The sequence below is a fragment of the Chiloscyllium plagiosum genome, chromosome 7 (genome assembly GCF_004010195.1).
Source record: "Chiloscyllium plagiosum isolate BGI_BamShark_2017 chromosome 7, ASM401019v2, whole genome shotgun sequence".
NCBI lineage: Eukaryota > Metazoa > Chordata > Chondrichthyes > Orectolobiformes > Hemiscylliidae > Chiloscyllium > Chiloscyllium plagiosum.
In genome coordinates, this window is record NC_057716.1 from 65,686,295 (window position 1) to 65,712,193 (window position 25,899).

General features: G+C 37.6%; 1 protein-coding gene and 1 non-coding gene across 3 annotated transcripts in view; one reads left to right on the forward strand and one right to left on the reverse strand.

Annotated features, from left to right (window-relative positions):
- Positions 1-25,899, reverse strand: part of lrp2a (low density lipoprotein receptor-related protein 2a) — a 333,042-nt gene that overhangs the window by 181,652 nt on the left and 125,491 nt on the right. For both annotated transcript variants that reach the window (XM_043693942.1, XM_043693941.1), the window contains exons 16-30: positions 24,670-24,873; positions 23,830-24,022; positions 23,302-23,427; positions 21,577-21,707; positions 21,279-21,416; positions 19,782-20,063; positions 15,980-16,219; positions 14,493-14,612; positions 14,280-14,396; positions 13,491-13,868; positions 12,851-13,099; positions 9,917-10,128; positions 9,391-9,575; positions 635-863; positions 352-529 (exon numbers count right to left, since the gene is read on the reverse strand). In XM_043693942.1, coding sequence (XP_043549877.1) covers positions 352-529; positions 635-863; positions 9,391-9,575; positions 9,917-10,128; positions 12,851-13,099; positions 13,491-13,868; positions 14,280-14,396; positions 14,493-14,612; positions 15,980-16,219; positions 19,782-20,063; positions 21,279-21,416; positions 21,577-21,707; positions 23,302-23,427; positions 23,830-24,022; positions 24,670-24,873 — 2,982 coding nt within the window. The remainder of the gene's footprint in view (positions 1-351; positions 530-634; positions 864-9,390; positions 9,576-9,916; positions 10,129-12,850; positions 13,100-13,490; positions 13,869-14,279; positions 14,397-14,492; positions 14,613-15,979; positions 16,220-19,781; positions 20,064-21,278; positions 21,417-21,576; positions 21,708-23,301; positions 23,428-23,829; positions 24,023-24,669; positions 24,874-25,899) is intronic.
- LOC122552078 lies at positions 11,772-11,898 on the forward strand. Its single transcript, XR_006312294.1, has one exon. It is a non-coding gene; the product is annotated as a U6atac minor spliceosomal RNA (small nuclear RNA).

The following is a 25,899-nucleotide window of genomic DNA, read 5'->3' on the forward strand; positions in this document are numbered from 1 at the left end:
CACAGGGAAGGCCCAATAGTGTCTGAAGTGCATTTGATTCTATTGGATCTCCATCAAGGAACTACCAAGTTTTTCCACTTGTTCTATGACTAGTGCATGCGACCCTTGTTGGCCCAAAACATCCCAGTCAGTAAGTTGCGACGAGGTTGAGAGTCGCAGGGAGAAATTATTTACTTGAATGATGTCCTGACCGACTTGACATTTAATAGAATTGCTTTATTATATCTGGTCTGGCACGTGTCAAATGTAATGCACAATCTCCATGATCCTAAAATACTACTAAATGTAACATTAAAAATACAAAATGTAATTGGTTTTATTAGTCAAGAATTAATATGATTTTTGACCTACCAGGTGGTTGCCTGACAGAATGAACAGCAACTATTCCGAGTGGCTCAATTACATTTCTGATCATCACAGTCTGATTCTTTCCATGCCACTTATTTACTCTAGTAACACGGTTAGATCGTCGTTCAGTCCAATACACAAAATCCTCAAAAATGGTTATGGCATGTGGATGTTGCAGGATCTACAACATGATGTATAATTATGGAGGGTTTTATATCAAATCATAAATTCCAAAGAGGTATGTCTAATTTCTAAGTAACAGGTAGATAATACTTTATTCACTTACCAAGTCACTAGCTAAAACCTGTCTCCTGTTGTTCCCATTGTAATCACAATGTTCAATATAATCCAAATATGCATCAGCAAAATAAAGTAGTTTAGTTGGATAATCAATGCTTAAACCATTTGGCCAGAAGATTTTGCGACTTATTAAGATAGTTCGCAAGGTGCCATCCATACTGGCCTTTTCAATTCGTGGGTTTTTCCCCCAGTCTGTCCAGAACATTAGATGAGTACTACAAAGTAAAGTCAAATTGACAGAATCAGTTGAAAATCAAAGAGGAATTTATTTGTGACCCCCAACCACACCAACCCCCACCGTAAGCATTTTTTGAACCTGATTGCTATCTTGATGGTTTCTCTCACACCTCTTCTGCACAGTCTGGATTATAGATACAAATAGCCACTCAAGTCCTTGCGACTAAATTATAGTTAAGTACAATTCAAACAAAGACAAGTTGTATCTGTTTTTAATTTCTACCATATGTGAAGTATTATTGTTATCTCTCACAATATTCCAGCTTGTTGTCTAGCTGAGAACAGATTATAAAGTTTACTCAACTAAACGTTAAAACAAAAAGATCCCAAGGACTCGAAAGATTCGATCAGGAACGATACATTTAGAACATTTGCGGTTCCATAAAGCAACAAAAATGCATGCAGTGCTGGAACGGTGTGGGGGGGGGGAACAGGATACACCACGGCATCTCACCAAGGCAATTAAAGATATCCTGTAAATGATGGCATTGTCAACAGTATCCACATTTCACTAACAAATAAAATGATCCCGATTCAAAGGAAGACTCTCCATTGTCGATATTTAAGGGGAGATGACAGACTCGCGGTAAAATTGCTAGACTGTTAATCCTGAGACCCAGGTAAAGTTCTGGGGACCTGGGTTTGAATCCCACCATGGCAGATGGTGAAATTTGAATTCAATAAAATCTGGGATTAAGAATCTAATAGTGACCATGAATCCATTGCTGATTGTCAGAAAAACCCCTCTGGTTTACTAATGTCCTTCAGGGAAGGAAACTGCCATCCTTACCTGGTCTGGGCTACATGTGACTCTAGACCTACAGCAATGTGGTTGACTCTTAACTGCCCTCTGGCCTATAGGGACATTTAATAAATGCTGCTTAGCTAACAACACCCTCATCCCATGAATGAATAAAAAAAAAATTACATTTCTCTAACACCTACAAGATGGAGCCTCAATTTTGTAGTGGATTTTCCTTGTGTCTTCACTCACTTCACTATCACAAATTTGATGAAAGTGCATGGGACTTTCAATGCTTGAGGATAAATTTTAACCAAACTTAAAGTGTCAAAACATGACAAGCCCTAAGGAAATCCCTAGTTAAAATCTATTAAAACTTCAAAAAATTTGAAAGTGAGTGTTTTCCAATTCTTAATGTCAGGCACTGAATTTTATGAACAAATTAACAGATCAGCATTTCAGGTTGCTGAATTCATGAGGAAAGTTACTTCGTCTATTAAATCTGATTATTTATAACTTTCACATTGTACTGTCTGATGCCAAAACATTATTCATTAATAATTATTGATTCACATCCATGACGTTTTAAAAGCATACCTTGATTTATGTTATTGTGTTTTGATACAAAAACATTACGTACTAAATAGTAAATCTCTGCAAAAATAATAAAAAATGATAAACTTATGAATATTTCTATAATACCTATATTTTGATACATCATACATTGTTTGGATACTTTATCAGAACCTATGGATATGTACAATTTAATCAAAATAGATGCTGGAAGTACTTAAATATTCATCTTAAATTAGAAAGAAGTGTGCTAATTTCTAAGGTATGTTGTCTTATCTCAGAAAAATTCAGACTGATCATTGTTAAGTTGCTATATGCTTAAAATAATGTTTACTGGGCATATATCTTTCTGGTTTATACCTGAATTTAGTCGCATTCAAAGATAATTAATTAATTAAGCATTTAACAAGGCTGTATAAACTGGCTCATAAAGATCAGTTAAACATTTTCTGAAACTAAGGTCTGAAATTGTAGTTGGGCAGAGGCTCAGAGATTGACAGGAAGATGCAGAGGGAAAAATTCTTTGAACATGCTTCTAATCAATACTTCAGGTTTCAAAGCTGTCAAAAAGACAATTAAATCAGCACTCAGCATAATATTCATAATAAAGTTAAAAATATATAGTGCACATGAATAAATCACTACATAGCCATTACAGAGATTTGACTGCAGCATAATATAGATTAGGTCTTAAGTATTGAGGGGCATCGAAGTTAGGTAAGCATGAAAGGGTAGCTTTGTTAATCAAGGATGGTATTTAGTGCAATAGTTAGAGATAACCTTGGTCAGGTGATCAGCATTTAAAATCGATTTGGGTGTAATAATAAGGAAAATAAATCACTAGTTGGAGTGGTCTACAGGCCACCTAATAGCAAACACAACATAGGACAACTTATATAAGTAGTAGTATTGGGTGCTTATTTTAAAACAATGACAACAATCAAAGTTAAAAATCACACAAGTTTTCAGAGCGCTGATCCTTCATCACCTGATGAAGGAGCGACGCTCCGAAAGCTGGTGTGCTTCCAATTAAACCTGTTGGACTATAACCTGGTGTTGTGTGATTTGCAACTTTGTACACCCCAGTCCAACACCGACATCTCCAAATCATGACAATAATCATGGGAGACTTTAATCTACATATACTGGAAAATCAAATTAGTCTGAATGAGAAGTTCATAATATGCTTTTAAGACCAAGCAAGAGGAACAAGGGTAGAACAAGCATACTCCACCATTCAATAGAATTGTGGCTGATCTGACATTCCATACGTCCACTTTGTCGCATCTTCCCTGTAATACTTGATTCCCCTACTGCTCAAGAATCTATCTATCTCAGCCACAAATATACACAAGGACTTTGCCTTCACAGTTCTCTGTGGCAAGGTGTTCTAAGACACTCAATACTCAGATAAGAAATTTCTCCTTATCTTAGTCTCTATTGGCACCTCATTATTTTGAGACAATGTCTTCTTGCCCTAGACTCTCCCACGAGAGGAAACATTCTCTTAGCATTTATCCTGTCAAGCCCCTTAATCTTATATCTTTCAATGAGATCACCTCTAATTCTTCTAACCCCCAATGAGTTTAGTGCCAACCCTTTTAATCTTTGCTCATAACAGATAAACCTTCCATTCTGGGGATCTTTCTCGTGAACCTTCTCTGAACTGCTTGCAATGAATAATATATTTTCTTAAATAAGGGGATTAAAAATGTTCACAGTTTGCCAGATGAGGTCTCACCAGTGCCTTGTACAGTTGCACTAAAACCTCTTTACGCTATTACCCCAACACTTTCAAAATGAGGGCCACCATTCCATTAGCCTTCCTGATTATCTGCTGCACCTATATGTTACCTGTGTTTTGTGCACAAGGTCCCTGAAGATCCTTTGTGCTGCAGATTATGTAAGGTTTGCTATTATGTAATGTGACAGGATTAAGTCAAGATCACAATGTAAAGGCATCTCTTGAAGCAAAGACTACAACATGATTGATTTAACATCTAATTTTACATCTAATTTGAAAGGTAGAAGAGTGTGTCTAAGGCTAGTATTTTAAGCATAAATAAAAGCAACTATATGAGCATGAAAGGTGAGCTATCAGAAGTAAATAGGCATTCTACGCTAGGGGATACATTAATGCAATCAAAGTGACAGACATTTTGGGGACATTCAAAATAAGTATATTCTTAAGATGGAGGGACAGCAGTCAGAAGTCGTGGTACACATTGGTACCAATGACAAGTAGGGAAAGGGAGGAGGACATGAAAAGAGAACATAGGGAGTTAGGTTGGAAGCTAGAAAGCAGGACGAGCAGAGTAATACACTCAAGAATGCTACCAGTGCCATGGGCTAGTGAGGCTAGGAATAGAAAGCGAGTGCAAATGAACATGTGGCTTCAGATATATGGATCACTGGGATACTTTCTGGGGAAGGTGGGAACTGAACAAGAAGGACAGGTTGCATCTGGGCTGGAGGTTTGCTTGAGCTCTTTGGGAGGGTTTAAACTAGATTGGCAGAGGGTTGGGAACTGGAGCTACAGAGCAGATGATGGAGTAAATAGCGGACAGCCAGGCACAGCATGCATAGAGCCTGTGAGAAGGGAAATGCACTTGATAGGACAAATATGCAGTCAGTTGAAGTGTGTCTATGTTAATGCTACAAGTATCAGGAATAACTGTGACGAACTTAGAGCATGGATCAGTACTTGGAACAATGATATTGTGGCCATTACGGAGACTTGGATATCACAAGAGCAGGAATGGTTGCTGGATGTTCCAAGATTCAGAAGTTTCAAAAGGAATATTGGGACGAGGTAAAAGAGGTGGAGTAGTGGCATTGCTAATCAAGGATAGTATCACAGATGCAGAAAGGTAGGTCAATGAGGAGGGTTTGTCTACAGAATCAGTATGGGTGGAAGTCAGAAACAGGAAAGGAGAAGTGACTTTATTGGGAGTTTTCTACAGACTCCCCAGTAGCAACAGTGACATGGAGGAGCAGGTTGGGAAGCAGATTTTGGAAAGTTTCAGAAGTAACAGGGTTGTTGTCATGGGTGACTTTAACTTCCCTAATATTGATTGGAACCTTCTTTGTTCAAATAGTTTGGATGGAGCAGATTTTGTCAGGTGTGTCCAGGAAGTGTTCCTGACTCAATATGTAGATAGGCCGACAAGATGGGTGGCCATATTGGATTTGTTGCTTGGCAATGAACTATGTCAGGTGTCAGATCTCTCGGTGGGAGACCATTTCAGACATAGTGATCAAAACTCCCAGATCTTTACAATACTCATGGAGAGGGATAGGAGCAGACAGTATGATAAAGTATTTAATTGGGGGAAGGGGAATTACCATGCTATTGTGCAGGAATTGGTGCGCCTAAATTGGGAACTGATGTTCTCAGGGAATGCACAACAGAAATGTGGAGGTTGTTTAGGAAGCATTTCCCGGTAATGCTGGACATTATAGGAAGGATGTGGAAGCTTTAGAGAGGGTGCACAGGAGATTTACCAGGATGCTGCCTGGACTGGAGGGCATGTCTTATAAAGAAAGGTTGAGGGAGCTAGGGCTTTTCTCAATGGAGCGAAGAAGGATGAGAGGTGACTTGATAGAGGTGTACAAGATGATGACTGGCATAGATAAAGTGGATAGCCAGAAACTTCTTCCCATGGCGGAAATGTCCATTACAAGAGGACATAATTTTATGGTGATTGGAGGAAGGTTTAGGGGAGATGACAGAGGCAGGTTCTTTACACAGAGAGTGGTGGGTGCATGGAATGCAGTGTCAGCAATGGTAGTAGAGTCAGATAGGCACATTTCAGCAACTCTTGGATAGGCACATGGAAGAAAGTACCATGAAAGGTATGTGAGTAGTTTGACCTTAGAGTAGGATAAAAGGTCAGCACAATATTGAGGCCAAAGGGCCTGTACTGTGCTGTACTGTTCTATGTTCTTACTGTTAAGAAAACTTCCAAGTGGAGGACTCACCATGCATGTTTAACTGAAGTAGTTAGGGAAAGCATCCATCAAAAATAAAATTATGCAAGGATGAGTGTCAAATAATGGCTGAGAATAACTAAATGATTAATCAGGAGGGAGCAAATAGAGTATGAGAGGAAAATAGCTACAAATTTAAAAATGATTAGCAGGAGTTTCACTGGTATTTAGAAAGGAAGAATGACTAAAGCGAATGTTTGTCTTCTTGAGAGTGAAAATGATAAAGTGGTGGCAGATGAAATGAAGTAATACTTTACTCCTGTTGTCACAACAGAGGAGACAGAAGTATTGCAGTAAAAGATGTAAATCAGAAAATGGAAGAGACAGAGGAACTTAGTGAAATTTTAATCACTACTAAACAAACTGTAGAGTGTGGGCTGATAAGGTTAGATTGCCAAGGTGGCTAATGAGGTAGCAGATGCATTGTTGCTAATTTTCCAAAATTCTCTTAATTTAGGAAAGGTTTCATCAGACTGGAAAGCAGCTAATAAACCTGTTTATTTAAAGGAAAGAGGCAGAATTTCAGAAACCTTGGGCCAGTTGGCTTGACTTCAGTCATGGAGAAGATGTTAGAATTAAATCACTAAAGCAGCTACAGTTGGAGACTCAGAAAAACTCGAGCTAATCTGGGAGAGTCAGCACAGTTTTATGAAAAGGAAATAATGTTTAACTAAATTTATTACACTTCTTTGAAAGAATAGCATGTGTTGTTGATAAAGAGGAGTCAATAACTATACTGAACTTAGATTTCCATAGGTGTTTGATAAGATGTCTCACTAAATGTTATTGCAGAAAATAAAAATTCATGCTGTAGCGGTGTAACATGTTAGCATGAATACAGGATAGGCTGGCTGGCTGGCAGAAAATAGAAAATATGCATAATTGGTTCTTTTTCGGATCGACAGAATGTGACAAATAGAGTCCTGCAGGGTTCTGTGCTGGGACCTCAATTTTTTACAATTTACATCAATTACTTAGAAGAGGTTAGCAAAAGCATGCAAATAAAATTTATATGCTTTTGCTACCATCTTCCAAGTCATTGAGGTTGACAGAAACATAGATGGGAAAGTACATTGTGCAATGGTGAGACAAATATAGGTAGTTTGATCGAATGGACAAATATCTAGCAGATAAAGTATAACATTGGGAAAATCTTCACTTTGGCAGGAAGAACCAAAAAGCAGAGTATTACGTAAATGGCAAACAATTGTAGAATTGGGAGATGCACTCAAGCTTGGGTGTTAAAGAAAAGAACAAAGAAAATTTACAGCCCAGGAACAGGCCTTCAGCCCTCCAAGCCTGAGCCAATCCAAATCTACTGTCTAAACCTGTCGCCCAATTCCTAAGCATCTGTATCTTTCTGCTCCCCACCTACTCATGCATCTGTCCAGATGCACCTTAAATGAATATACCGTGCCTGCCTCTACCACCTCTGCTGGCAATGCGTTCCAGACACCCACCACCCTCTGTGTGAAGTACTTGCCGCGTGCATCCTCCTTAAACTTTTCACCTCTCACCTTGAAAGTGTGACCTCTCGTTACTAAATCATTCACCCTGGGAAAAAGTTATCTCTATCCAACCTGTCTATACCCTTCATGGTTTTGTAAACCTCAATCAGGTCCCCTCGCAATCTCCTTTTTTCTAATGAAAACAAACCTAACCTACTCAACCTCTCTTCATAGGTAGCTCCTTCCATACTAGGTGACATCCTCGTAAACCTTCTCTGCACCCTCTCCAAAGCGTCCACATCCTTTTAGTAATGTGGCGTCCAGACCTATACAGTATTCTAAAAGCAGCCGAACCAATGTCTTGTACAATTTTAACAAGACTTGCCAACTCTTATACTCAATACCCCGTCCAATGAAGGCAAGCATATCATATGCCTTCTTGATCACTCTATCCATCTGTGCAGCAACCTTCAGGGTACAATGGACCTGCACTCCCAGATCTCTCTGCCCATCAATTTTTCCCAAGGCTCTTCCGTTCATTGTATAATTCGCTCTAGAATTAGTCTTGCCTAAATGCATCACCTCAGATTTGTCTGGATTGAAAGCCATCTGCCACTTTTCTGCCCAACTCTCCAATCTATCTATATCTTCTTATATTCTTTGACAGTCCCTTATGCTTTCTGCTACTCCACCAATCTTTGTCATCTGCAAACTTGCTGATCATACCAACAGTGCCCTCTTCCAGATCATTTATGTATATCACAAACAACAGTGGCCCCAACACTGATCCCCGTGGAACACCACTGGTCACCTTTCTCCATTTCAAGAAACTCCCTTCAACTACTACTCTCTGTCTCCTGTTACTCAAACAGTTCTTTATCCACCTAGCTAGAACACCCTGCACACCATGTGACTTCACTTTTTGTGCATGAGTCACAAAAAGTTAGTATGCAAGTTCAGCAAATAAACAAGGCGGCTAATGTGGTGCTATTCTTTATTACGAGAGCAGCTGAACATAAAAGTAAGGATATTATGCTTCAGTTGTACAGGGCACTAATGAGATCACACCTCAAATACTGTCACAACCTTGGTCTTATTATTTAAGAAGGTACATAAATCCATTGGAGGCAGTTAAGAGGAGGTTTACTAAAAACGGATACCTAGAAGGAATGGTTTGTCTTAAGAGGATGGGTAGAACATAAAGAGCTCCTTTCCAGAGGAGCTTCAAAGAGTGAGGGTGACTTGATTGAAGTGTATGAAATACCGAATCATCTCAGCAAGATAGACATGAAAAACATACTTCTTCTTGTAGATAAGTCCAGAACTGTGCTCAGTGTTTTTAAATTAGGACTCACCCTTTTGGGGCAGAGACAAGGAGAAACTCTTTCTCTCAGAGGAATAGTCACTGAACCTGAAACATGGACTCTGCTTTCTCTCCATAGATACTGCCAGACCTGCTGAGGTTTTCCAGCAATATCTGTTTTTTTTTTCTCAAAATTGCTTGACTTTGAAACTCTTACTCATAAGGCAATCTAATTTTTAAAAAAGAGATGCAAGTTGATTCTTGTTAGGCAAGGGAATCAAAGGTAATACTGTAGATGGGAATATGGAAATAGAGACACAAACAAATGAGCCAATTTTTATTGAATGGTGGAGCAGATTGAATGGCCTACTCCTATTATACAAATATATTTGTATAACCCTTCTTTCCTAACAAACAGGTTAATAAACAAATGTTTGTTTTTGTCTTACTTATTTCGGGGATCCAACACCAATCCCCTGGGATTTGTTATATTATCGCTGAGTAGCACACTTCTGTGGCTGCCATCCAGCTTCGAAACCTCAATTGTTTGAAGAACATAGTCTGCCCAGTAGAGATTACGGCCTATCCAATCCACAGCAATGCTTTCTGTGACAGTCACTCCACTATCAAATATCTGTTGGCACAGATTGAATCATCAGTGATAATGCAACTAAGTGTAACTTACAGAAAAAAAAGTAATCTGATATTATATATTCTTAATTCTGAAGATTTATTTTGCAGACAAATTTTCGCATTGTAAAGCCTAAAATAAAAGATTACATAGCCACAAATATTTAGTTAGTGAAATGGCATGTTCTGCCTTAGCATCTGCTCAGATCTTGCACAAAAATACAGAATATATCTTTTTTTCCAGTTTTTTCTCTATTCTTCAGTACTGGTATACGTTAAAGTACCATAGATCAATGAACTATATTTCATGCAATACTTGATAGGAAAAATAAAAGAAATACGTACAATCTTTCGATCTGTTCCATTTTCAAAAGCACTCCAAACTTTGTCTTGACTTACATCTGACCAATAAATTCGACCAGTTATTGAATCAAAGTCAATTGCAACAATATTTCTCCCATCTCGGATAACACTCTGAATGACATGTGGATGTGCACTAATGTTGTCAGAAACTATCTGCTGACGGCTTGTCACCATTATCAGAACATTGGTTGTATCTAGACAGAAACATAATTTATCAATTGTATTGAATCAACAGAAAAAAAAAGAGCTTACTGAAAACCAGAAATGATAACATCAATGCTAGAACAATTGAACTGTAACACAGAATGCTAGGCAATTAAGTATGCAGACTATTCTCCAAATCAGAGTTTGGGAAGGAAGATGAGATTGCAAAAAATGCTAAGATGCACATTCCAGAAATATAACAATGTGGTTAAGTGGTTTAAAATTCAGAAGTCTTAAAAATAAATTGTAAGCAAGCAAAAAGTTTCAAGTTTCCAATATTTTACACTGGCATGTCTATTAACACTCCACTGCAACTAAACTAGCCCAAGCATATAAAATAAGAATGCTAAAACCAACTCATCAATATGACCCTGGATGTAACCATTTATTTGGCATTCATCTGTCAGAGGTCTGAACTGCATGCTTCCTCGCCACACTTTTTCTTGCTTTTTTCCTTTCCTCTTCCACAAAATCATTGGTTCCAATTCCCAAATCATAAACCCTGAAAGATGATTCTAGTTCAGATCACAACATTGTATTCTTTTATGCAAAACTCAAAAACATTTCATTGATCTTTACCAATGCCTTTCATTAAAGTCTCCCTTTTCAGTTCACTTTGGGATAATCCACATTAGGACTACTTTGTCAATAACAAAACTGCTTGTTTAACATCCTGGCCAAGGATGACTAGAAATCGTGGAAAAGATGGAATGATGCAGTTTCAATGTCATCCCAAATGGTTTGCAGCCAAATCTTTAGTATTCCCAAAATGCTTTTCCAACCCCAGTACAAGCAAAGAATTTTCCTGTCATCGATTTCTACATTACTTCATGTTTGATCTGAACTATGCATTATATCTGAGTTTAGATTTGAGCTGTCCAAAAATGTAGTCAGAATTTAACATCTCAATTATAACAAAGCCTGGAGTTACATTTCAGGGTGAGCACATGTAAATTCTGAGGGTGGTAAAATCTAAGCTGTGCATATTGAGAATATCTTTGCATTAAGACCAACATGACCCACTCAAGAAAGGTCTCAGTTACATCAGCATTCACACATTGAATAGGATAAATATCACATGCAAAATTAAAAAAAAAATCAAGGGTTTGCAATTCATTGAATCATAGAATCATAAAATTCTGGAACTGTTCTGGCAGATGTTCATTGTGAACTAATCTTGTCTGCTCACAACCAATTCCAGGATAAAAAGTAAAGTGAGGAATTCAGATGAGTCCCGAGGAGTGTTGATGCCCTCCAATGCAAAGTAAATTAAGAATTTCACCCTTTACGGCAGGAACTAGAGCAGAGGTCTAGATCAGCAACATCTTGATACCAACACAAAAATGCTCCTCTCACAGAATATTGACTCTAAATCCTATTAGGTCAGTTTAAACATTAATAGAACTGAATCATTCTTCCCTTCTATGATTAATTATCATTTGCCATACTAAGACAGATGTTATTCACATCATTGGAGTTAATCAAAAAGAAAAACAACTTAAATAGGTTAAGTTCGAAGATGAATGATTCAGCAAATACAAATTTCATAAAATATATAGTGAATTCCTGTCTTCCTGTAGCTTAGAGCAGTGCCTCCCAAACTTTATCTGCCTGTAATCCAGCTTGGAGAATTATGTTATATGAAAGGAGAGAAGGCTTGCACTCCCTTTGATAAGGATGGAAGGGGTCCTACCTGCCTTACAATACACAAATAGTTAAGGCATGCCACCTACTTAGTGGCATATGGGCTATCTTACTGCAGTGGTGGTGTCACTGCCTCTGGACCAGGAGTCCTAGGTTCAAGTCCCACCTACTCTAGAAATGTGTTATCACATTTCTGATCAAACTGATTAGAAAATATAAAGTGCTGGAGGGCTGAAAGCTATTAGAACCTCTTAGAGTTGTGAGAGCGGAGGGTGGGGGAGTGTAGGGTGCATTTAGTTTCTGAGCAAGGCGTTGATATCATACAATGCTCAGTCATTTACTCTGTCTCACTCTTACTCACTCAGCATGTGTCAAAATAATCACTTCCTCAGCCATTCTTTCACACTTTATCACTTTCTCTCTGTGGACTCTTAAGTTTCTTGAAGCCTAGCTTAGATGATTGACAAGCTTGATAAAGATATGATGAAAAGGTAAACTGCAAACTTTTTTTTCAAATATTTTTTTCAGGTCAGCAGCAACCTCAATAATAGGGGGAAAAAAAACACCTGCCCAGATTAGTAGATGCTGCTTGGCTGGTAAATGGGCACTAATCCTGGGCAGAATTTGGCATTCTAACAACTTAATTTAAATTGTAGAGAGATTGCCAGAGGAATATGCCAATAATGGCTTCTGTGCAGAAATGCACAGGTTCATTTGGAACCAGAAACCTTTTAAGTTCATTAAAGTACTTGTCTATCATTATGTGCTTAATGACTACCCAATATTACAACAGTGAGTCTTTGTATTCAGGGCCTATAACCATGTTATAAAGGTCTGGTCACAATCTGTAGACACAAACAACATCCTTACTTCATTCAGATATAATGTCCACAACCCTGTTCTATTATGCCAAATGGTGCTGATTTTTACGGCAAATTCTAGCAACCACAACATTCACTTCTGTAGGTTAGAACATTAGTATGCAGATGCATATTTACATTACAATATGGCAATTGATCTAAATGAAATCTATTTTTGTCAAATACAGTAAAATACAACAAGCTTTACCTGAAGCTTTGCAAGTCCTCTCATCTACTTCTAAAGTATAACCAACATCACACATGCACCTGAAAGATCCCATTTGATTATAACATATTTGGCTACAAATGCCTGGTGGATTACATTCATTAATATCTTCACAAGTCTTGGAATCATTTGTAAGCCGATAGCCACTTGGGCAAGTACACTGTGCACCAAATGGTCCCTCAATACATCCATGTGTGCAACCTGCATTATTTTCATTGCAGCTCTCTGTATCTAGTTAACAACAAGAACAAATAGAAAAATAGATTTAATACAATATTATTTAATTATGAATAAGTCTCCATGTTTTATGTATTGTTGAAATGACAAATAAATGATTCGCATAATCCACTTACAAAATGAATTGTCTTTCAATGTAGCTATTATGCATTGCTGAAAAAAAGTACATCTTGTTGAAGTATTTCATCTTCAGCTCATCAGGACATTCATAACAAAACAAAACAAAGCAGAAACAATATTTCATACTGTATGAGAAGATAGTGCTATTTGGTTAGTAAGGGTAGAGGTGTTGCCTTGGAGAATGCACTGGGTTATATTTGTTCCCACTCTGGACTATTAGTTCATTTGAAAGAATATTTGAAAACAATAAAAATAATTTACTTACTGCAGAGTGGAGATTCATCTGCACCATTTGGGCAGTCTGGAGTATGGTCGCACACCTTATCCAAGTTCAGGCAGGTACTGAGACCTGGACACTGCCACTGGTTACTGGGACACTGAAATGGCTGTGTTGGGCAGTCTCTTTCATCACTCATGTCTCTACAGTCATTATCACCATCGCACAGCCAACTTCTGAAGACACAATTTCCGTTATCACACTGAAAATAGCTGTCAGAACAATTCTTTGGTGAACAGCTAAGATGTTCATCTGATCCATCAGTGCAGTCTGCATAACCATCACATTCCCAATTTAACGGAATACAGGTACCATCATCTTGACACTGAAATTCATTTTGGTGGCACATACCTGGTGGTCGAGTAGCTACAAAAAAATTATAACCGAGAAGAGTTTTATCAATGCAGAGTAATCCCTCTTTGCAACCCAATAACTTATTATTGAACAAGGTCAACAAGCAACTGTTGCTTAACCTAATATAAACTGGCTGGTTAAATTCCATGAAAATATACTACAGCAAGTTTTAGTTATTTTTTTCCCTGTTACTCATTAAATAAATTCACAAGTTAGAAAATGAAAGTGGACATTTACTGGTCATAGGTCAGTCTATATAATTGATGCAAGCTCTATATTACAGTGTAAATTAAGTCATGAATGTATATATTTATCCTTTGTCTCCATAAGTGTCAGGAGCACCAATAACTCCCAAAGCATACTTTAGCAGCAAGGAGCCAGAATCAAATCAACAATTAATCCACTCTAAATTGGTATACATACGACATCCTGCCTCATCAGAACGATCACTGCAATCAAAAACTCCATCACAGTGGTAGAAGTTGCTGATGCATTGTCCTCCACTTGCACACTTAAATTCAAGGGAAGTGCAGTTATACACTGTAAAGAAATCAATACTAGTTTATGAATCTGAACTCATCGTTCAAAAAGATAAATTGCCTCTTATTGTTGCTTTCACCCTCTTTCTTCACTTACCACAGCCTTGTTCATCCAATCCATCCAGGCAGTCTTCATCACCATCACATATATAAACAGGGTCAATGCACCGATGTTCTGGGCACAAAAACTGCTCAGGTTGACAGGTACTTGTGAAATCTTAATTAAGAAACATTTTATTTACCTTTATTGCAAATTTGTGGGTGATCAAACCTACATTACATATCTAATTTGTGAAACCAAATGAAAATAAATTAATGTCTGTGTTGATCAAAATTGATATATCAGAATAATTAATAAATATGGCAAGTCCTAAGTGTACTTTTGTGAGTAGAAAAATCCCAATCCCATGAACAAGTAAAACAAATAAAGGAGAGAGCCAGTGATTGATTGGGAGTAGCAGTGAGCAGCCTAAGCACTGGAGCCCTGGTAGTGAGTCTACAGATGAAGACCTAGGAATAAGGAGGCTTTCAGAGAGATGCTGAACTGGGGAGGAGAGGAGGGAGATGAGAGTTGTATCAAAGGAAAGAGGCAGCAAGAGTTGGATGGCGTAAGCAAACAACAAGTCAGATATCACTTAGTCACTCCTACTTATATGTTTAAGAAGGGATTAAAAAAAAGTTATCATCTACCAAATTACATGCACGTCCCTCCAGAAATTAAAAAAAAAGGACATGGCCACTTTCATTTCAACAATGTTTGTTGGTGAAATTTTATGCTAATGAAAGGTATTGGAGCACAAATACTCTGAACTACTTTCTTGAAGTTAAGGGGGGGGGAGATTAATGCAGACAGAGAGAGGGGAGGAAAGGGGAATAGAGAGGTAGAGGGTTGAGAAACAGGTTTGAGAGAAAGAGGCAAAGGGATAAGTGTATGGGAAAGGCAGAGCAGAAAGCAAGCTGTGAAGAGAAAACCCCAATGAAAGCCATAGAAGCATAGAATTACAAAGAGATATTGATAGATTAAGTGAATGGACAAAAGGTAACAGATGAAGTTCTGTGCTGAGCTTACTCGAGTCCGTGCTGGATGCACACGGGCCCACTCTGGGCTACTTGCCACAGATGATGCTGTCTGAGCTCTGTACAAGAGGCAAGTTAAAAAAAAAAGTCCAAAGCTCTAACATCGGCTGAAATCAGAAGTACCAACTTAGAAAAAGATTTTTGCAGTTGTGTTTTGTTGTGAGAAATTCCATATTGTTGATGGAAGTGATCATTATCTACTAGAAAAATCTGTACAGAGCTTCAGCAAGATTGCAGAGGTTTCTTTTGAGTCTTTCAGATTTACAATTTTTCAGAAATAGAAGCCACAAATAGAAGTAATGTTTGCAGGAACTCTAACTTATTCAAACTTCTTCTACTGATGCAACCAAACATCCATCAGAAATCTAAAATTCAATCAACAATTAAAATAAATACTCGGATTATCATATCAGATTATAACTAATAAATAGATGATTGCAATTCAAAAAATCCACTTAGCATCAATACAACTTATAAATACAACACATATAATAGTGTGATACATACCACAGTTAAACTCATCGGAGCCATCTCCACAATCGTTATCTGTGTCACATACCCATCTTTTAGGAATACACCGGGAATTAGAGCAAGTAAAATAGTTTCCAGCACAAGTTCTGGGATCAAGGGTTGGGCATCCCTTTTCATCACTCCCATCTGAGCAGTCAGCTTGTCCGTCACATCTCCAATAATTTGGAATGCACTCATGATTGGGGCATGTAAAGGCAGTTAAAGAGCATGTGACGTCTGGAGGCAGGAATATAAGACAATGATAAAAATCTCTTAAATGTTGCATGTAACAATGTCATTTTTCTTAAATGGATAGATTAATACTCACAGCTAAAACCCATCCGATACTAAGATGGCTGTCTCAGCAGGTAAAAATTTAACAAGTTATAGCAGTTTTGACCAAATTAGTAGTAAAAGTTGTATAAAAACTTTTCCATCTTTTACACATTGAAACACAATGCACATTAGTTTTGTATAATATGTCAAAACTTAATTCTCCATTTTATGGATCATAAACAGTAAATTTCAATAAACAATGCTTCCTTGTACAAAACCTAAGTATTGCTAAAAGACAAATGAGTTGAAGCTTTTCATCTTTCATCGGAAGTGAAACACAAAAACAAAAATAAACTGTGGTTTCCACACTCTAGGTTAACAGCACTAGGTTCTTGCTGATTTTGAGTTTTAAGATGCAAATAAGAAGCAAGAGTAAACCATTCATTTCCTCAAGCCTGCTTCACCATTTCAAGGATCACAGCTGAAATGATTGTGGTCTTAAATCTACTTACCCTGTATTTGTTAACTCCCTTATTGACCAAGAATCTATCTAACTCAGCCTCAAAATATCTAATGGCTCTGCCTCCACTGCTCTTTGGGGAGGCAAGAATTTCATATGTCTCTCTAAAAGAAAAAATTCTCCTCTCTGCATTGAATGAAAGATCCATTATTTTAAATTGAGTCTTCTAGTTCCAGTCATTCCCATAAGATGAAATGTTCTCTCACCATCAACTCTATTAATTTCCCTCAGGATCTTATATGCATCATAAGATCTCCTCTAGTTTTTCAAAACTCCAATGGACAAATGCACAAGCTGTCTAACCATTCATCAAAAGAAATCCCTTCATTCCAGGAATCAGTCAAGTGAATCTTTTCTGAACTGATTCTACTGCAATTAAATGAACCATTTATCTATACTGCCTATTTCCTGTTAGCTAACCAATCAGCAATCCATGTTAATACTTTATGGAATCTTATCAAATGACTTCTGCAATCCAAGTGCATCACATCTACAGGTTCTTCTTTATCCACAGGGGTTGCTATTTCCTCAAAGAACTTCAATAAATTAGTCAAACATGATTTCCCCCTACATTACACCATGTTGGCTCTGTCCAATTGCACAAGGTGTATTAAGAAGTTTGATATAACCTGAAAGGTAAAAGGTAAAATCACCATAGCCCTACTGGACCATCGGGCTGCTATATCATTAGAGACAGATGATGGTTTAATCTGAGGGTCACCATGCCTCAGGCAAGGGGAGAGGTTAAGAAGCAGAATCCTTCATGGTAACCTCAGCCAGTGGAGGAATTGAACTCATACTGTTGACATCACTCTGCTTTGCAAACTACTATCCAAGCTAACCAATCCCCATGGCTTGGTTATATAACTCCCTATGTAAACTATTTAACAATAGATTCAATAGATTTTCCAATGACAAATGTTAAGCTATCTGGTCTATAGTTTCCTGCTTTCTGTTCCCTTCCTTTCTTGAATAACAAGTGCTATTTTCTAATCTGTGAGCGAATGTCTGGAGTATCGGAAATTGCAACCAATGTATGTATGATTTTAGCAAGTACTTTTTTAAAACTCCAGCACAAAGGCCATCGATTCTGGGGAGTTGTCTACCTTTAGTTCTAATAGGCTTCTCATTAACCTCTTCACTTGTGACTGGAATTATTTTAAGTTCCTTCCTCGCTTTTACCTATTGCTTTACAAGTATTTCTGGGAGGAGAAAGTGAGGTCTGCAGATGCTGGAGATCAGTGCTGAAAATGTGCTGCTGGAAAAGCGCAGCAGGTCAGGCAGCATCCAGGGAACAGGAGAACCGACGTTTCGGGCATAAGCCCTTCTTCAGGAATTTTTTTTTCTGACTAGAATATCCTGGCTAAGTGTTATTGAAATATTTTGTAAAACGTCTGAGACTGTATCTCCCTTTTCCACCTTTAATCTAATTCCATAGTTCACTTTAATCAACTCTATCTTTGCTACATTGCCTTAAATTCAATTTTGTTATGATTAGCATTTCCTAGAACTCTTTTAGTAAGATGTCATTAATTAATCCTGTCTTATTGCACATTGTGAGGTCTCACATCTCCTCTCCAGCTGGCTCAAGAATTTGCTGTTTTAGGAAATTTTTCTAAATTGATTTTGTTATCTAATCTTCTATGCTAAATTGGCCATGCTGATTTTTCATTCAATCTATCTGTCGATTAAAATCGCCAATGCAAACTTTTTGCAAAATCTTTCTTGTAAGTTCTGTGCCCTGTTCTGTTAGTGTTACAGGACGTATAAAATACCTTTACAAACGAGTTCTTACTCTAGTTATTTCTTATCTGTACCCAAACTATACTACATCTTATCTTTGGAACATCTCTGCTCATGAAGGATGATATTATTACAATATTTGAAGCTATTTTCTTCCTTTGTGAATCATGCTTCATCCTCTTTCCCTTTGCTGGCAAAAGTTTAATTTGTCAGAAGTGGGGATGGAACTTCTGCAACTGGATAAGACCATAAGACATAGGAGCGGAAATAAGGCCATTCGGCCCATCGAGTCCACTCCGCCATTCAATCATGGCTGATGGGCATTTCAGCTCCACTTACCAGCGTTCTCCCCGTAACCCTTAATTCCTTGTAACATCAAGAATTTATCAATTTCTGCCTTGAAGACATTTAGCGTCCCAGCCTCCACTGCACTCTGTGGCAATGAATTCCACAGGCCCACCACTCTCTGGCTGAAGAAATGTCTCCGCATTTCTGTTCTGAATATACCCCCTCTAATTATAAGGCTGTGTCCACGGGTCCTAGTCTCCTTGCCTAACGGAAACAATTTCCTAGCGTCCACCCTCTCCAAGCCATGTAGGAGAGAAATAGATGACCCTGGTGCCAATACCTCTTGTTTCAAGAACTAAACGTTTGGATAGTAATCATTCAAGTGGCAAGCCAGAGGAGTGTGTAAATGAAGCAAGAAAATGTCCCACTCCTGGTTGTGATGGATCAGGTCACATAACTGGATCCCACCTGCAATTTCCTGACTCAGTGAAACAGCAGTCCTTAGCTTGATTTCTGAAAGGCAATCATGCTTTCAATTCTTTCCTGATGGGAAAAAATAAATCTAATACCCTAACATTTATATTCATTTTCTGATGGGCGTTTCTGGGACAGAGTATCATTCAGGTTCAAACCCTGTAAATGTCCAAGCAAAATGCTACTTGAAGTATCATTCAGGATATATTAATTAAATATAATGATTCATAAGGAATTGAAATCAGTAGGTATATACAAAATTTAATTAATATAACAAAGAGAAGTACTCGTAAAGCTGAGAACGCTTAGTCTCATTCTGTAATGTTTCATAATGTTTTTCTTAGCCCAAGAATGTATTAATTAGAAGTGATGAAAGGTAAATTTGATCTTATGCAACATGAGAAATTAAGATCTTTAAACAAATTTAATGAGTAGACTAAAGTCCTCAATTGTACTTACACATTGGATACATTGTATGTAAATTTCAACAGTACGTACTTAAAGTTCCACAGTTTGCTTCATCACTATTATCATGACAGTCATTAACTCCATTGCAGCGATTGTAACTTGGCACACATTTTCCATTGGCACAAGTGAAAGAAAAGAAGGCACATTGTTGTGTGGGTGGTTCACTCGATGGATCTTCAATGCAGTTAATGTTGTTGGAGTCAAGTTTCATTCCATAGGGGCAACCACAGACTCTCTGAGAGCTGGGTATTGGGAAGCAAAAATGGCTACAGTCTCCATTGGGATTTGTCGGTTTGTTACAGTAGTTGGATCCTATATTATGAAAACAGCAAAATATCTGTCAAGCAGATGTAGAAGAAAGCAAGATGTAAACATGAAAATTAATTAAAATAAATGTTTCTCAGTATTAAGTCAGGTGGAGGTTGTTAATAAGATTTGAAGTAAAAGTCCTCCAAAAATTCATTTCTGTTTTCAAATATAATAAATTCTTCACTAAACTTAAAATGAAGACATTCTCTTCCCTACAATCCACTGGCCCAATATTCCATTTGGGCCCAAAGATAAGAGATAGGAGATTGAAAAGAAAGAAAAAAGGAAGACATTAATCTATGTAACATCTTTCACAACCACAGAAAATCTCAAAGTGTTACACAGCTAATGAAGCACTCTGAAATAAAGTTATTATTGTAACATTAAAAAATTAGTTGTACACAGCAAACATCTACAAAGAGCAAGTCGATCAAAACCGTTTTTTGTATTCCATTTTTGTAGTGTTAATTGAGGCCAAACCAGGGACCACAGAAATACTGCTATAGAATTTTTATCATTGGGAGAGCAGACAGGACATCAGTTTAACAGCCCATCCAAAAGGCAGCATCTCTATCTATGCAGCATCCTTTCACTAGTATATTGGAGAGTCAGTTCTGATTTTTGTGCTTGAGTTTTGGAGTGGGACTTGAACCAGCAAGGTTCTGTCTCGGAAGCACCTGACAGTTCTGAAATTTGGAACAGGGTTCTACTCTACTTGCGTTGTTTCATCATTTTCTAGCAGCAGAAGTATGGGTAACTTCTGCATCTTTTATGTCAAAAGGTCATTGATTCATTTATCACAGAATTTCACCCAGAAGACTATTCTAAAGGCAGAATGGAATCTCCAACAGCTAAGGTGTGGCAATGCTCTATGGAGGTCTCTTGAATGGCCTCAACCTCTACACAAAGCAAAATAATAAATCCAAATAGGTAACAATTACTTTTGTTCTTATTTGATGGAAAGTCATTGCCACTTCATCTATTTCATTATGTAAAAGATTGTGAGATGCAATTTTCAAATGTGTTCTTCATTTAATGCTATATCAAATGGGGTTTCTGCACCACCTCAAATGCATTTGTAAAGCAAACTTGAGATGTTAGACCTTGGTCTTTTGCAGAAATTCTTTTGTCAATAATTTCAAATTTGAATCTGTTAGATTAGATCAATTAGATTTTGTAGATAATTAAGCTATCTATAATTTGATTACTTATACATACCAGTCTGTATAGAAGCATCAAATGATTTTACATGCATAATGTTGTTGATGCCTCTTCTGATAATAGACATCCCACCACCGTCTGCTTTCCGCACACGGACTATTGCGTTCAGCCTCCAGTCAGTAAAGTATGCATAATCTACAGAGAAAAGACAATCAATGAACAATTTAAGACCAAATTAGCTGCTGTTCAGCACAACAAAATGAACATAATTATTTATCATGAAAATTTTACAATATATTTTCTCGTTCTTAAAATATGTTGAATGACTTTGAGATTTCATAGGATAGTGACTTACCACCAAACACTGTAAGACCAAAGGGGTGTGACATTTGACTAATTTGACTGAGTGTCTTTCTGTCTGAACCACTGAAGGAACTGTGCTCAATTTTATCAAAAAAGGCATCCACCCAATACAGACGAACAGAACTGAAAAAAAAAGAAATTTTTGATTCAATTCAAGTGGGGACTAAATTCTATGAATTGAAGTGCTGAATTGAAAACATGCACACACTTAGAGTCATAGAGTCATACAGTATGGAAACAAACTCTTCAGTCCAACCAATCCATGCTGAACATAATCACAAAATAAACTAGTCCCACTTGCCTGCTCCTGACCCATATCCCTCCAAACCTATCCCATTCATGTATCTATCCAAATGTCTTTTAAATGTTGTAATTGTCCCCGCATCCATCGCTTTCTCTGGAAGTTCATTCCACATGCAAACCACCCTCTGTGTAAAAAAAAATTGCCTCTTAAGTCATTTTTAAGGTGAAAGGAGAAAGGATGTGCCCCCTACTCTTGAAATCCCCCATCCAAGGGAAAATACATTACTCAAACTTTCCATACCTAGCATCATCCTGGTAAATCTCTTCTGAACCATTTCCAGCTAATAATATCCTTCCTATAACTGGATGACCAGAACTAGGCACAGTATTCCAGAAGAGGCCTCACCAATGTCCTGTACAACCTCAACCTGACTTCCTGACTCCTATACTCATAGGCCTGAGCAATGAGGGCAAGCATGCCAAATGTCTTTTTAACCACCCTGTCTATATGTAACACAAACTTCAAAGAATTATGTACCTGCACCCTTAGGTCCCTCTTTTCTACAACACCACACATATTAAGTAAACAAATTTAGCATTACAATAACTACTTGCTGTCTCAAATAAATAAAAAGTGGTCATGAATTGACTACATAATATCAAAACCTAGAAACTAACAAGCCCTATATAAGAACAAATATTGTGAGAATAAGTTATGAGTAATTTACACATTATTCTGCAACTATCGTTCAAATTAAAATTCAATATGGATTGCAGAGTTACCAAAAAATCTTTTATTTCTCCAATAGGTGAATGCCCACTGACAATATTAGCTTGTTTGGGGTGTTTTTTCTTCATAGGATAGAAAGAATTGAATTTCTGTTTTACAACATACACGCAAGTACTTGTATTAATTCAGAAAATAGCCAGGAAACCATATTTAAAAGGTGAACAATATAATTCCATTTAAAACTGAATTTTAAATTAATTATTACAGGGAAATAAAGGTAATTTCCAGCCTATATTTCAAAATGAAAGCTTTTATCCTGGATCTTCTGGTCACATGACAAATACTATTCCAAATTGCTATCACAACCAACAATTGTCTAAGGTCCCTACATATAAAACTATTGGACAAGCCATGATCAGGTGAATGAGAGACTTGAAAGTGCTAAATCATATATTTTCCCTTTCTAGCTCTGAGGGGTGATTTGACTATCCCATAATTGTTGGAAATCATTCTGTATGATGGAGAAATTTGTATCTTGCACCTGTAATCGGTGTAATAAGGCCTAATCGAAGAAACCATATCAATTTGTTTTCAAGGCAATGTTCATATTCATTTTCTGAAATCATGAAAAATTCAGTACAAACATAAACACTGTCTGAAGTGCAAATTGCGTATTTGTTGACTGTTGGTAAATGTAAGAAAACATACAACCACTACTTTTGACAACTGTAAACTTAGCCTTACCTCCAGTCAATGGCAAGACCATTTGGCCAGCCCAGTGTTGTATTGACTATGGCCATTGCATTTGACCCATCACTCCAGGCTCTCATGATCTTTGCTGGTCTGTACCAGTCTGTCCAGAAGATATATCTGTAAATAGGTATTGAAGTGGTAAATCCAACAATTATGGATTGTACTGTAGTTAAGTGAAGCTCCAACTTAGCCAATAAACATTACCCAAAATTCCACCTATGATGTTTCATAAACCTTTCAAGGAGCACCCCATCCAGACCCAGCTCCCCATCCTATCCCCATAACCTCTCATTTACCATGGCTTATCCACCTAACCTGCACATCCCTGAACACTGGGAGGAAACGAGAGCACATGGAGGAAACTCACACAGATATGGAGAAAACATGCAAGTTCCACACAAATAATCACCAAATATATCTGGGTCCCTGACACTGAGGGAGCAGTACTAACCACTGAACCAATATATCGCCCATTTAACAGGGAGAAAACTATCAATACTGCCTTTTTACTTTATTTACCCCATCAATGGATGCACAACAATGGATCTAGGATTGTTCAAGTTCTCAACAATTGCTCTCCTGGATTTATCAGCTAGGCGCAGAACAGAAATGCTGCTGTAACGTGCATCAGTCCAGTAAAGATTTTTTGAAATCCAATCGAAAGCCAGATCTTCTACTCCATCCACTCTATTGGCAACTAGGATTTCCCGGTCTATATATCAGAAAGAAAACCAAGCATTATTCACTTTAACTCTCAGAGTTGATCACAAACAGGTACAAATGTCTATTTCAGGCTCTTGCATGAGATGTAGCAAGAGAGCGCAAAAGTAAAAAGGGAATGAAGAGAAAGAGGGAATGATCCAAATAACTTCAAATCCAGAGCCTTGAGCTGATTCATACAATCACCATTCCCTATGGCTATTTTTTAAAAACTATCTACTCCAGTACAAATGCTGTAAAGGGAATTCCACGGCAAAGCATTCCTGAATTAGGCAGAGCCCACCCTCAACCATAGTTGTCGAAGATAGATAAGTGCATCAAGTTTATTTGTTGATTGCATTAAAATATATCATTAATCTTTTGAGGGTGAAGTTGATAGACTTACAAATATTAGGATATTTACTTCGAGCTACGAAATTATTCTTGAGTAAAAATCTAAGAGGATAGCAAGATGAGATTGTTTCTAAACATAAAATAATAAAAGATTTAATTAACAAATAAGGCACAAATAGAAATTGTACACCTGCAAAACAATAAAAATCCCTCACTGTGCAATATTTTTCACATTCACATCAATAAAATTACCACTGCTATGATTATTTATTGTTGATTATTCACATTGATCTTGTTATTCATTACCTGTTCCATCAATTTTCTGTTTATAGATCAGATCTGTCCTTGTATCAGAGAAAAAGATTGACTGTTCTGCTGCATCAAAATCAAGTCCCACAAAGTAAGAGGGGCTTGCTGTCACAGGCAAGATGATATCTTTCTGAGTGGAGATATTGAAAGGAATTCCACGAACAGCCAACTGGGATGAAAATAGTAGGAACTGGGTCACGGCTGCAGAAGATAGAACATAAACTGTTCAAAATCTAATTAAATGCAACATACCCAATTCAAACTGAGCAGAATTGTAGAATAGAGACAATAACTGAACAAAAGTAGGTGAATAGAGGAGATGGCAGTGAAAATGATGGAGGGAAATAATGAAACTAAATCAGAGTAGAGCGAGAAATTCCAGGAGCCAGAATGGGAAGGGACAAAGAAGGTGATTGCCGAATAGAAGAAACAGCAGCAATAAAATAAAAGGAAAAGGTGTAAGAGAGGAGCAATGATGAAGCGAAAGAGTTTAACATTCAAACCCCTGGTCCTATGCAAAGCTATATTTAAAAGGAACAGTAGATCAGTTACTTCAGATACTCTTTGAATTCACTCTTGGAAGTGAGTTTTGCTGGTTGGCCAGCATTTATTGCCCATCCCTAGAAACCCTTGAGAAGTAGGTGGGAGCTGCCTTCATCAACTCCTAAGTTCATGTGATACAGGTACACTCACAATGATGTTAGGGAGGGAATTCTAGTGTTCTAGCCTTCTCTTTTATCCATACTTCTGCCAGGGAATGAGAGCACCAGACTGACCTCACTATTTCAATCTCTTAAACATTTATAATTGAACGAACATACTAAATCTCACCAGAATTTGGTTAAGTATAATTTTGTCAAGTTTTGTGGAAGTTTCTTTCTGCAAGGACTAGCAAATTTTCTCATGTTATTATCCCAAATTCATATCATTAACTTTGCACCATGCCGTTATAGCCTCCAACTCGCTTGATGATAGTCCAATTCTCCATGGACAAAAATACCCATCACTGCCTGCCAGGTCAACTGTCCGGCAGAACACCAAACAGTAGGAAGAAAGTAAATGACCTTCTCCGCTCAGCTAGACTATGTGCCGCCATCTTCTCACTGCTACCTCACACTCACTCTATTCTTGCTCCTGCACCCATCTCGCACCAATGCACATGCTCCACCGCTCTCAATACTGCATGTAGCATCTTCTCTCACTTGTTCTCACCCCAGCTTGTCCCTC